The sequence below is a fragment of the Echeneis naucrates genome, chromosome 18 (genome assembly GCF_900963305.1).
Source record: "Echeneis naucrates chromosome 18, fEcheNa1.1, whole genome shotgun sequence".
Taxonomy (NCBI): domain Eukaryota; kingdom Metazoa; phylum Chordata; class Actinopteri; order Carangiformes; family Echeneidae; genus Echeneis; species Echeneis naucrates.
Genome location: NC_042528.1, coordinates 8856053 through 8869770, shown reverse-complemented (window position 1 = coordinate 8869770; position 13718 = coordinate 8856053). Strand labels below are relative to the sequence as shown.

General features: G+C 39.9%; 1 protein-coding gene across 3 annotated transcripts; it reads left to right on the top strand.

The window, feature by feature from the left end:
* The first annotated feature begins 4125 nt into the window (after nucleotides 1-4125).
* slc3a2a (solute carrier family 3 member 2a) lies at nucleotides 4126-9777 on the top strand. 3 transcript variants are annotated; one of them, XM_029526375.1, is made up of 11 exons: nucleotides 4126-4251; nucleotides 5322-5533; nucleotides 5662-5846; nucleotides 6721-6894; nucleotides 7052-7146; nucleotides 7238-7377; nucleotides 7843-7952; nucleotides 8295-8497; nucleotides 8598-8675; nucleotides 8752-8971; nucleotides 9097-9777. In XM_029526375.1, exons 2-11 carry the CDS (start codon nucleotides 5337-5339, stop codon nucleotides 9246-9248), a joined length of 1554 nt encoding a protein of 517 aa, XP_029382235.1. In that variant the 5' UTR covers nucleotides 4126-4251; nucleotides 5322-5336; the 3' UTR covers nucleotides 9249-9777. The 3 variants fall into 3 exon arrangements, with proteins under 3 accessions (XP_029382235.1, XP_029382237.1, XP_029382236.1); XM_029526377.1 differs by having other exon boundaries at nucleotides 4192-4251; nucleotides 5325-5533; XM_029526376.1 differs by lacking the exon at nucleotides 4126-4251 and adding an exon at nucleotides 4882-5167.
* Nucleotides 9778-13718: the final 3941 nt, after the last annotated feature.

Here is a 13718-nt window from a genome sequence, read left to right as displayed (position 1 = left end):
AAGAAGACATTTAGTTTTAGTCATATTTTAGAAGTGAAATATCTTTGCTTTTGTCTGGGGAAATACAATAATGATTTTAGTCTAAACGATGGTAGCTTAGACACCTACAATCTAAAAGGCTTAGTTTAAGTACAATGCATTATCTAAAATGATTCTCTTAGCTCGCCACTCATTGGGAACATCTAATAAGCAGTTCAATGGGACGGTATACTAAAACAGGCAGTATAGACACGTTTTGGTTTTTTGTTTTTTTTTTTTTTTTGTTTTTTTTTTTTGGAGGAGGGGGGGCGCTTTATCAACTAGGACAGCTTGACAGGAAATAGGGACTCTGATGTGTGTGTGTGTGTGTGTGTGGAGGGGTGATTCCGGTCTGAAACGGGCCAGCGTCGCCGACGGGGACCTGGCACTGTCCCGTTCACACATATGCTTTTAATATGATGATTCAGACAAGCCTTTATTTTGGGTAGATCTTAAAATAAAGTTTAAAAAAAGGTTCAAATCAAACTGGCCGTCTCTTACCGAAGTTTTGGCATTGGGGCACTTTTGTAAGTAATCCATGTTTGAAGCCTCGCCCCCACATCTCAAAGAGATTCGCTCTGATTGGCTGACGAAAATGAAAACCCGCTCCAATTGGCTTCTTTTTCAAAGCGTCGTCTAGTTTTTCCGCTTTGAGTTTTGCTGATGAAAGTAACACTTTGATGCCGTCTCCATTTCGCCCCCCATTCATGCCAGTGAGTTCAGGCTTTCTCTGGGGAACAGTTCGTCTTTTGTCTGTGAGCGCAAACTGGGCCACAGGCTCATCTGAAAAGGAAGAGGGGACCCGAAAGACAAAAAAAAGTAAAGGAAGGAACCATACCATTAGTAACATGGGTGTATCAATATATCACTGCTGCTGTGGCATAAAAGCCGAATCTAGAGGTGAAAACTGTTAAACATAAAGTGACAAATGACAAAGTCTGTGTCAAGAAGTGTTGACTCTTTTTGTGTTACCAGCATTTTGACACTGACACAAAATACAATATTGAATGACATATTTCCTGTTGACATATAAGAAAAACAGGTTTGTGTTTGTAAATTTTATCGGTATACACGAATGTGGTGTTTTTCTTTCTCTCTTTTTTGAGATTAAAGTGAAAGCCAAGTTTCCCAGAACTCCACTGGTTGAGTCCTAACTGTATGAGTACACACTGATGTGAAACAATGACATGAAAGCACAAGACTTCAGTCAAACTGGTCTAAACTGGTCCAGGTCTGGCCTGCTGCGCTTTCTTTTTTCAAGCTCATGCTGTCTCACAAAATAAACTCTCTGAAAGGGATCAGACGAGGATTTGTGAGACCCTGGGAGTGCATTCGTGTGTGTGTGTGTGTGTGTGTGTGTGTCCAGCCCTAACTCAGACATACACTTCAAATACACGTCTGTGTGTTAGATTGCCTTTGTGCTCTGGAATAAAAAATATGTTACATTCATTAAAATTGAAAAACAGTTGTATTTCCAACTTTTATACCAAAATTTTCAATTTATTAAATACGTGGACGCTTGAAGAATAATCAAGATATCCCATAAACTGCTGTATCCCTGAGCTACTAGTTTAATATAATGTGAGTATTTGCACTCAGTCTCAGAGAAAACAAAAACTTGTGTGGAGACTCAACCCGTACCTCTTCCCTCTCCTTTCTGAGAGAGTGGGTGTCTGGATGGGATTTGCTATCTAGCCGCTTCTCTCATGCCAAAGACATAAACAAAGTACAGAGACTATGCAACAGCACAAGACTTAGAGTGAATATACAACAGCACATTCATGGTATATTTAATTACTGTCCTTCATTAACTTGTGATCTGTTTTTATGGAGTCAAGGAAATGTTGCATCAACATCAGTTTGTCTTGCAAGTTCAGGATATTAAAGGTATGAAGACAAAAAGGGCTTTACACTAAATAATTTGCTATAAAAAGTAGAGTTATTATAAGACGAATTCAGTGTCAGGCCCGTAACAGTTTAGCTTAACTCTCGTATTTCCATTTCTATTCCATGTTCCAAATTTTGCTGAAGCCTGAACTCATAAACATGTTTATACGTCCCTGCCCCCTCCTCTTTTTCTCTCTGCCCTTTCCCCTGTTTATTTCTGCCCTTCCCCTTTTCTTCACCACTCCTCCTGTCTAGTCTGCTTGCAGTTTTTTTTTTTTTTTTTTTTGCCTTTTTGTGGTTGTTCTTGTAAATCTATGAAATGTGAAAAAAAGAGCTGTGTTACTATTTTCTCTCGTCCTCTCTGGAATATGAGTTCAGCACCATGCACAGTATGTTCTCAGCCAGCAGTCACAATCCAATGCTGGGAAACACACGTGATGATCAGGCTGATGAGTACAGAAACAGATGGTGTGAGTTTATCTAAGAGAGAAATATAGACAGCATGCTCATGAGCGTGACTATGTCTAACAGGACCATCTCTTCTTTAAGACCTACAGCTACCAGTTCTGAATTTCGCCAGCTACAAAAACAGGTTTTGACAGGTTATAATGTGATAGCTCCAAAAAGAGACAGTGAGAAGGGTTAGTAATAAAATGTATCCAGAAATATGGAAGTTGTGAGAATGTTTATAATTAACTGCTTAGAAGGAAGCAAGGTTGAGAGTGTATTTTGAACTCTAATCAAACGTTCCTTTTTGCATTTTCAAAACTAATTAGCAATTAATTAAATAAACAATTTTTGTTAAATGGTGAAATTGTGGTTTTCTGTGTTTCACGGTTTGCCATACAAGACAAAAGCTGAAAGACCTTCAGGGCAGAGCAATAGGAGTTGAACAAAAATGTTTAAGTGAACAAGACACACACACACACAAGCAGATACAATCATACCAGGGCAAAGTAGTGAAACGTGTTCCTGAAGTTAACTGTCAGAACATGAAGGTGTTTATTTTGCTTTACATTTAAGAGAGAAAGAGAGACAGTGTAGGCTATATGTGAAAAAATATTTTAACCTGCACAAATGTAGCCTGAAACGCACCATAGCAGTTTATGTACCTCACATTAAGATGTTGTAGGAGCAATTCCCAGAACTCTGCTGTTAGTGAAACTCAATGAGGGTCAACAACAGCTTGGGAACACAAGGAGAGCACAAGCAGGGACAGGAGGACTAGTCTTTTTGATTGATCTTTGCTCCACATAAATCTTCCCTCTAACTCAATAGAAAACATAATGTGTTATTACATTATAATACATTAAATTCACCTTCACCAAGGAGGGTATGCTTTCATCGGGGCCTGATGTTTGTTTGTTTTATTTGTCAACAAGATTGTCCAAAACCTGGTGTAGGGACACAGTGTGGGCAAGGGTATCTGACCCATTACATTTTCAGGCAGGGCCTGCAAAATATGTTGGAAATTATTATCACTGTCAACACTGATCCATTCACTTCCTAATAGAGTTCATTTGCTTGGCACTTGAATATCAGAATGACTGTATTTGTGAAAACAGGTTAGTTACTGTTTATTCAGTCACTTGTTGATTAAGGAAAAAAGTAGCGAGATCTGTATCTGCATGAGGAAGCGAAGTGGGGGTACAATTAGATTAGTGAAGAACAGAGTGGGGATGTAATCATAAGGTTAATGACCTCATCAGGACTCTAGATAGTATGCAATCCATATTCATCAGTCCGTTGTCTTATGTAACTGATTACGTTATCCTCAGGAAACTATTTTGAACAAAGAGTTTTAATTAATGGCTAACCTTGATTTGCAGCACAATAACGTGCACATTAAACTCTGTGTGCTAACACAGGGATCTCCTTGAGCCAGTATTTTAAGATAAGAAGCTTTATTGTCATTGTGCAGAATACAACGAAATTTTATTCATTTTTTTTATTCTAAGTGAATAAATAGTTAGACACATGACGCGTTTTCACAGCGTCTAAGGTGCGTCATAATCAACATAAAGTGAAGCTGAGGAGCCTCATTGTCCTACATCAGCCATACAGGTTACTGACCACGTTGGCCTATAAAAATCTGTCCTAGATATTTATACAGTATAATAACTATTAAAACACTCAGTTTGGATCATAAACTGTAACCTAATATTTCTGTGTTTGTTTGTTCAGCTTTTCTGGTGAGAGGGAGGGGGAGGAGCTTAGCTCATCCTTCAATGGGCGGAGCAAACAGGAGAATTTATACAGTCGGACGGAATCCCACAGGAAAAGTAGATCAGATCGAACTGAAGGGCAAACGAATCGGACGGAACACGAGGTTTTCTTACCCTACAGGTAATTTTCATTTTCCCTGTGGATTTAAGTAGAAGAAACCATGTTGAGAGAGGTGACGATTTTTGAGCCCCTCGTGGCTCCATTGATAGACGATGGTGGCTCGAGTTCATCATCTTTTTGTGTAATAGTCTGATATCAAACGTTTATACAAGCTTATTCTTCCAGGATTTATTCGGTTGATATTATTTATATATATATATATATATATATATATTATTATCTCATTCAGTGATTTTTATTTTTTATTTATTTTTCCCCCCCCCATCATTTTAACATCAGTCTCCTAACCAGGACTAATAAGCCCGCTAATAGTAGCTAGCCGCCACATTAAATACACAAGGACTTTAGTGTTGATGCCGAACACTTGTGTCTAACTCTGAAAATAGCATTTTAGCTGTTTTCGACCTTGAAGTAAATAGGGTTTCATAAAGACGAGTCTTTCATTTCGATACCGCAAGTATTACAACTGTTGTTTTTATTTTTCTTAGCGAAAGTCATGTAAAAGGTAAAGATTAAACACACACACACACAACAGAGGGGATGAATGTGTCAGACTAAAGGAGCCACGAGCCCGCTTTTATTGTGAAAGTTCGTGTGATCACGTAACAGCAGCTCCAGTTTCATCAGACAACTGTTGGACTACAAAACCAGCCGGGGAGCTGCCGTGCTGCTGGGCCTGCCTACAGGCCTGACACCATCCCCGCCGGCTGTGGGGCAGCAGTTCATCTCCATTTCTCCTCCACTTTTCCTCCAGTTCTCCGTTTTTACGCTCTTCTGTCAGTTAGACGTTAACTGCCACCAGCCGTTTCACGTTAAACGTTGGTTTAGCTCTCGGCTAGTTAGCTTTTTAACGCGTTAGCTAAAAAATCAACAGTTCAAGGCTTTGTTGACTCTCTCTGCTCGTTTTTGGTCACATGTGGGTTTTCTTTTTATTTTCCTGTGAGATTCCAGCGTTTGTCATTTGATCATCTTTCCTGCCTTTGGGAAGTGACCTGGTTCATTCATTTGACAGTATGTCTTTCTCTGTGTCCCCTTTTGTTGTCCACTTCTCTGCTCCACCATCTCTAAAGAAGTCAGATTTAACCATGAGTAAGGACACTGAGATCGACATGAAGGAAGTGGAGCTCAATGAGCTGGATCCCGAGAAGCAGCCCATGACAGGCGATGGCCAGACAGCTGGAGGAGAGAAGAATGGCAGCGTCAAGCTGAAGGTCCCTGAGGAAGAGGTCACTTTCACAGGCCTGTCCAAAGAGGAGCTGATGAAGGTTGCCAGCACTCCAGGGTAAGAGCTGTTGATCAACAGTTGCTATGAATACATTATCATTTTTAGTCTTGAATGGGAACATCGCATAGATTTAATTCTTATAAAAAAAAAACCAATAATAATAAAAAAATAATTCTTTCCTGCAGATGGGTGCGAACCCGATGGGTGCTTCTTCTCCTGTTTTGGCTGGGCTGGGTGGGCATGCTTGCTGGAGCCATTGTGATCATAGTCCAGGCCCCTCGCTGCAAACCCATCCCTGAGATGAACTGGTGGAACGAAGGACCTCTGTACCAGATCTCTGACCTCATAGCTTTCTCTAATGGAATGGAAGGTAGTGTTTTGGAAAAGCGCATTATTCAGGCTAAACCTGTAGTGTTTTCCATGCCTTGCTGCCTTTCATGTCAAGGCTGATGTCTATTCTTGCTACTGTTCCCATGGTCATTTTTCAGCAGCACGATATAAGGATTATTAAAAATAATGCTCTGGTCTTGAAGGAGTAACTGACTCTAGTTCACTGGGAACAGTCAGTCTCGTGACAGTGTCTTGAGTTTTGCTCTCTGTGGTCTATTTCAGTTGGCCAGATACGAAATTGCTGACTGTGCTGACTAGCAGTGACTCAAGGTCTAAAGGACAAAAAACATGCACATGTAATTTCTTTTATATCTCTCATGCTCAGATTTAGGGTTGAAGTTTAAATTGAGCAACCCCATTCATTTTAGTTGGCTGTTTGTGTGCGTATACACACACACACACACACACACACACACACGCAAGCACACTAACTCAGTTTAGGTTATTTTTAACAGATGTCTTTTCAGACTTCTTCTCTTTAAATGAGAGATAGTGAAGCAACAAGATTCTCATTGAAATGCTTGGGCATAGGTGTGGCAGAAGGACAGATTGTTCTCATGTTCTTAAAATCTGTTACTTGTGAGCACTCGGCTTTGCAACAAGCCATGGGCAGAATTCCACAAAAGCACACGTGACTGTTTTCACAAAGAACCTCCTTGTGCTCAGAGTTCACATGGCCAGCAGAGGGTGTGGAGGGAGCCATTCACATGCTCCTGCCTAGAGAAAATACGAGCTATAGTGCAGGAGCCCTTATAGCTCAAATGAACTTTCCTTTTTGACACACTGATGTATGTTAACCGTCACTGATCTGACACCATTTCATTCCCCTTCCCTGTCACTCCATTTGTCCATAGGTGTTGAAGCAAAGCTGGACGATGTCAACCAGTTAAAGGTGAAAGGCCTGGTTCTTGGCCCTCTTCATACTGTCCAGATTGACCAGCCACACTCTCTGGACTTTAAAGCAATCGACCCAAGACTGGGAAATGAGGAACAGTTGGTCAGTGTGATGAAAAAGGCCCAAAAGAAAGGTACGTCATCATACCTGTGGCATCAGTAATTTAAGTTTAAAAGCTGTGACCCACCTTTTGAATCACAAATATTGGCCTCTTTCAGAGTCAATAGTAACCCACGTTGTCATGTCCTCTAGTTTTGTAGTGATTTAGACTGCTTTCTGTCTTTTCACAGGTATTTCTGTGGTGCTTGACTTGACTCCAAACTATCAGGGAACTAGTTTGTGGTTCAGTTCTGCTGATACCAGCCATGTGATGGAAAAGCTCAAGGTGCACTAATCACGTTATGTTTCACCATCATTAATTCACCGAATCCATCTGTAGAATCTGCTGTAGCTAACGTGCTCATGTTGTCTTCCAGGCTGCAGCTGAGTACTGGCTGACGTTGGGTGTTGATGGCATCAAGGTGTCTGACCTTGCTGTTGCCTCCAGCTCTCCTGAATGGCCAAACCTGCAAGCTGTTGTCCAGGGCAACCGCACTGGGGAGACCAAGACCAAGAAGTAAGTATCACTGTCGCTTCTTGACTTAGTTTGGTTCACAAGTAAAAAGTGAAATACACAATATGCAGATTTGCTTAGGTTGAATTGCAGCATATTTCTTGCGGATAGAGGAAACAGTGGTTGAAATTTATTGGTTTTCATGAGTTGTTTTGTTTTGTTTTTTTCCCCTCTTAATGTGAGTACTCAAGTTTTCCAACCACAGAACCCCTAAAATAGATTGAGGCTTATTGCAGGGGTTTAGGCTGCTTGCTTTTAGAAAGGGGAATTTCACTGTCAGTAACATGGCAGCTGACAGTGGAGTTGGGGATTGGGACTGTGGGTGGGGTCAGGGAGAATTTGAAAGGCATAAACTGGCCAGTGGTGGTTTACATGTTCATGTAAAAGCGACTACTTGTGGAAAAACTGAGGAATGCCAAAAAGCAAAACTTCATCATATATAATCTGACTGTGCCATCTTCTCTTCAGGGCCTTGATGGGTGTGGTTGAGGGTGTTTCAGCAGCAAATGTGTCTCGGCTCACCAATACCACAGGTGTAGATCTCATCATATCTGACCTGCTCAGCAGCGAAAATGGAGGTGAGCTCAAATGTTCTGCTTGTCTGTTCAGAGTAGTTTATCTTTTCCATTTTTGGTTGGTTTCTAATTCTGCAACAATGTGAGCTGATGTGTATCAGTTAAATAAATGCTGCTGATTGAAATCCACTTTAACTCATCCCCATTGTGATTACACCAGCTCTTTTCTCGTGTAGTAATGAGGGTTACGTTTCTGGGTTGTTTTTTTTTTTTTTTTTTTTTTTTTCTCTCGCCCCCGTGTTCTCTTCTTTGTTTCCTTGACATTCAAATTATCTGAATCAAGAATAACAAATGTCTTTTTGTGTGAAGGCCAGGCAGCTAATTGTTTGACCCAAATATCTGCAGGTCAGGAGCGCATCAAGGCCTTGGACACCCTTCAGTCTCAGCAGAGAAGTCTGGGTTGGGGTCTAGGTGCCACCCAAAGGGACCAGTTGTCTAAACTTGCGAAAACTGAAACTCTAGTCCGACTTTACCACCTCCTGCTGTTCACCATGCCTGGAACCCCAGTGTTTACTTATGGAGATGAGATTGGCCTTCAGGCAGATGAGGTAAACACTAAAATGTATCACTTCAAATATTTTAGTACCCTCTCTGTTAGAGCTATTGCATAGCTTAACCTTTGTCTTTTCCTTTGTGTTTCTTCATTAGGATGGCAAATCACCTGTGATGGTTTGGGATGTAGAGAAGGAGCCTGCTGAAGGAGAAGCTGGTAGTGAGGCAGCTCAGGTAAGATTGCTTTCCTGAAATATTTGTGTGGACAAGTAGTTTTTGAGCAAATGTGTCAAAAACAATTTCTTTACAGGCTAAGCGGAAGGAACAGGCTGAACTAAGAAAGTGGTTCAGATCTCTCAGCGACTTGCGAGCTAAAGAACGCTCCCTTCTTCATGGTGACTACTACCCCCTATACTCCTCAGCCAGCTCCCTCGCTTTCCTCCGCTTGTGGGACCAGAGTGAGAGATATATAACTGCTGTTAACTGGGGAGCGCAAAACGAGACACTAACGTTATCGCTGGCACCTACAGGCAAGTTTCACATCAACACAAGTACCTTGTTAAGATGTAATGTGTCAAATTCTGTTACACACACATTGGCAATAGTTATCTACAGTGTCCATTATTCTAATCATCTGCCATCTTTGCTCCTGCAGAGGGAGTAGAGTTGCCAGAGACTGCCAAGGTGATGATGTCAGGTGGCTCGAACAACAGCAACACTTTCATAGCAGAGTCCTCGGTCAGTCTGAATAAATTCATTTTGGAACCAGGACAAGGAGTCCTGATGTACTTCCCCTATACAGGCTAAAGATGGCGGCACTCTATAGGAAAGCTGTCTGCAGATTGTTAGGAATAAAACAGCAGATGTAAAAGAAACATGACTTTGTCATTAACATGAAATAGGACTTTCTATCAGTTTATTTAGTCAGAAAATCTGCTACACATTTCAGAATGCTGGCCAGTATGAAATTGGATTTTTAACTGGAGGAGGGCTTTACTTTATGAAGTTTAAACTTCATTTTTAAATATTTACTATCTTTTATGTTCCTGGGGGAAAAAGAAGCAAAAACCTTTTTACTTTTGATTATATATCTGTATAGTTCAGATATGTGAAAGACATTCCATTCTATTCTTTGGGCATTTCCATAGCAGTCATTTTGGTTCTTTTTTTTTTTTTTTTTTTTTTATGGTTTTTAAGAAAGCACACAGAAAACAAGTTAACTGTGTGGTGACTCCGTTTGAGGTATTTTAACAATGACACTGAACAATTTTGTTACAAATGACTTAAAGTGTGTCAAGTGAACTGAAATGGAAGCAAATAAACAGAAAGTTCTGTACCTCTCCTCTGCGCTTGTGTTTTTCTCACACTTTTGTGTCAGTTGTTTGTTTGAGCCTCCTCTCTCTGCCTGAGATAATATCCGATAAGACATTAACTATTCTCAGTCTGTACAGGTGTGTGAAAGTGTGTCGCAGATGTTGACAAAGGAAGCACGTCTATATTTTATCATTATCCTGAGATGGGTTTTATAGGCGCATTATACTCCATCCTAAAATGCATCTCGTGCACACACCTCCGAGTTTCACTAAATGGGTCATACGCTGGCGTCCTTTAAATAACTACTGTCAAACGCCTTCCATTCAATGTCAAAACTACTTTTTTTTTTTTTTTTGGTTGATCTTGAAAAATACCTGTGCTGAAATGCCTATTATAACACGTTTCATAGGGGTCTGTAATTTTTGCGAGACTGAAAGTTTCCTGAAAATGAATCGACACTGAGAAAACCAGGTAGATGAATGAGCGATTGAATTTCCCATAGTTGCACAGTACATTTTGGTTTAACACTGCAATGTTTTCGATGATGATTGACGAGAGGTCTCCCTTATTGATAATGATCAAAGTTCACTATCTCCATCAGCAAACAGTTTTTGTGGTTTTCGTATTTGTTTTGTTATAATTTTACTTGTTTGTTATTCCTCTGACCCTGTAGAAACTTGAGCTCGGGCTGAGGTCTTTGTTTCACCTGACGTTATACAGCAAACCAATGTTTTTATACTACATATTCCTCTTATCAAACTAAATTCAAAACGTGCTTGTTCACTATAACAAGTGCTTCCAATTTTGATAGAGTATATATTTATTTAACATAGATGTATGTGATAACTAGTGATTAAGAGATCAATTTTACTTTATCAGTGGCTGCAGTGGAAAATATTTTGTTACAAGTAAAAGAAAATGTGACTAAAATAATATAAAAATTTTAAAAATGTACTTGAACAATGAAAACAAAAAGTACTCAGTATAGAGAAATGGCTCATGCCAGAATTGTACATTTACATTCTATATATATTTAAATGTGCAATTTTAAGTAGATAAAAAATAAAATAATCAGTCCTCAAGTACCTGAAATGAGTATTTAAGTGTGATAGAGCAAACATACCTAGGTCCTCGTTATAATACAGCAATAACTTTACTGAAGCAAAAATTTAGAATTTTTGCTCTTTTGCTCTTTTTTCAGCCCTTTTTCATTAAAGTGTTGTTCACGAAGTAAAATCAAAGTTTTAGGTACTTCCTCCTCAGCCACCCTCAATTAAAGAGAAAAATAAGACTGGAGAGCAGCACAGTGAAAAGTTCCATCACCTTCCAACAATACTTTTCTTTTCTCTACGTTCACGTATTGGAACTGTATCAGATTACAATTCTTTGCTTTAAATTTGTAGTACCAGTGTACGTTGTTCGGGATGGATTTATAATGTTATAAAAGACTGAGAAGTTATTATTTTGTTGTTTTTAATGGTTTCTTTTGGTTTTTAATGTGGCACTTGAAGAGCTTGTGAATTTCGTGTGACTAGACCAGTCTACATTTTTAAAAATCACTCTGCTGTATTTATCATACTATAAATGGGTTAAATATGAGTTTACAACCTGTCTCATTATGTATAATGCAATGTCATACAAACTGTTACATTTCTTACTGAAACACATAAATTGAAGAGCATCTTTTGAAAAATGTCAGACGGTCCCTTTAACACCTGAAACGTAGCAGAGTTTCAGGGACCTGGGACAATACAGTGCCGCCGCGTTGCTGTGGTATTACAGGGGAGGTTTGAAGTCGATGATACCGGGAATCAGAGCCCGTCTCAGCTCCTCACTGCGCACCCCACGCCGCTGTGAAACCCAACCACCGTCTCACCCACCACCAATGCACACTCATGACAGACTCTCAGTCTGAGTTTGACATACACACTTATACCTTTTACATCATTAAATGACATGACCTTTTATCTGTATTCATGGAGGAACACTGAGGATGTTTCATACTGAAGTGCAAACAGGCTCTGTGATCTGGGCTCTATCTATATAAATTAAAAAAATACATATATATGTATATTTATACATACAGAGAGAGAGAGAGAGAGCAAATGCAGTTTCTTGCCAAGAGTGATTGTTGCCTTACAAGAGCATTGCCTATCACAACTTAAAAAAGAAATAATACATCTGAGCAGCAACAGGGCAGATTGGAGGCTACAGTGACTCTCTATGGGAAAGACAGAGGAAGCCTGGGCCAGCTGGTCAGCCTGCTAACTGAAGAAGAGACAAAGCTTCGACATTGGCTTTCTCTCCTCGCCTGGAGACGGCTGCTGGTGAGTAAATGGGTTAACTGAGATGCCAAACATGCAAACTTCCTGAAGAGTCAGGTGGACTCAGACATAAAATACAAAACATAGAGGGTCAGTCTGAAGTGATAGATTTCTGTCCTCGCTCTCTCAGTTACTATTCATACAATACATTCGTTCATAATGTGTTTTTGTGGAAGCAACATGTTTCGTGATGTGTTTTATGATGCGAAAAACTGGAGCATGCAATGATACTAACTATGCCAGCAAGAAAAGATTTTCAAAATAAAATGGAATTATTGCATTAAAACGATCATCTAAACATCTTTTCCCTTTGTGACCATTGAAGTGTACTGAAGTGTAACTAAAAGCCAACTTAAACTAATTTAGGAAAATGGAAATACTATTAAAGGCTACACAGAAGTTGAAAGCTCTCTCGTTTTTGTCTGGTCAGCCACCATCTGGTTAACTTTACTGAGTAGTTTGTTTAAAAGGAAAAAATGCCCCTTTCACCTCTAAAGCTCAATAATTAAGTATTAACAGAGACCTTTAGATAACCATCTCCACCTCCTTTGATCAGTTCCTTACAGACGTTTTATTCTAAATTCCTATATATATTTTCTTTTAGGTCGGTTCCTTTTTTAGGTTGTTTCACAGTCAATACAACAGTGCAATGACATATATACGAAAATTCACATTGGCATTGTTTATGTTTCATGTCAACTTTGAACTTGACAGAATAATCTGAATCTAAGTGACGGTAACACACTGGGTGCTGCGTGCACCTTCAGGCGCTTGGCTCACAGGCAGGTTTCAACCCCGAGTTATACCACCTCAGCATAGTGCAGCTATTGGTGCCAAAGCGGGACAGATAGAGAAATAATGTTAGGCGAGGTAATGACGATTTCACAGCCTGTCAGCCCGATCAGAGACAGGGACGGTGCAGCGATGGATGGACTGGAGGATGAGCCGTGAAAGGTCACGCTAGAGCAACAGCATCAGTAACAGCTTGAATAAAAAGTGGAAGAATGTTGCGGAGAAAAGACGGTTGCAACACCAGTCACACTCTGTATATCATTTTAAAGAATCTTTGTAATGTTCCTCATTGAATGGACCAAAACTACTGAGCACGAGCAGCTGAGGTCTTTAGCTTAGCATGCAGACTGCAAACCAGCAAGGTTATCCTCGTCTGATTATGGTGAAATCCCCTCCCCAGCACCTCTGACGCTAAAATGTAATATCCTCTTTGTCTAATCTGTACAAAACTAATGGGAAAAGATGCACATGGCAGACTATCTCTTGGCCGTCTATGTTGTTCCATTCTGATGACTTCATTGGATGTAATTATTAAATTGAAGAGCTTTAGTGGTACTGGAAGGCCGATTATGTGACCTTTGCTAGATTTCCCTTATGCCTTCAGCGAAAATACTGAAGATATAAGGGAAGTGAGAAGGGAACTTTATTCTGACTTGTGATTGTGGTATTTCTCGTATCATCTTAACTCTGAGATAAAACAGCTTTCCTCAAAACCAGAACATAATTGTACACAGTGACCAGGACTTCCATTTTTGTGAGACAGTCAGAAGAATAAAAACAACTAGAAAGCAGCGACCAGGGTGACATCAGACCGTGATCATATTTAAATGTACTGCACACACTTCGA

What these genes read in the sequence shown, in the direction of transcription:
- slc3a2a (XM_029526375.1), top strand. Translation starts at nt 5,337, where the DNA reads ATGAGTAAGGACACTGAGATCGACATGAAGGAAGTGGAGCTCAATGAG. An exon ending in GAAAAAGGCCCAAAAGAAAG is followed by an intron (nt 6,895 to 7,051) that starts GTACGTCATCAT and finishes GTCTTTTCACAG; the next exon opens with GTATTTCTGTGGTGCTTGAC. An exon ending in GGGGAGACCAAGACCAAGAA is followed by an intron (nt 7,378 to 7,842) that starts GTAAGTATCACT and finishes TCTTCTCTTCAG; the next exon opens with GGCCTTGATGGGTGTGGTTG.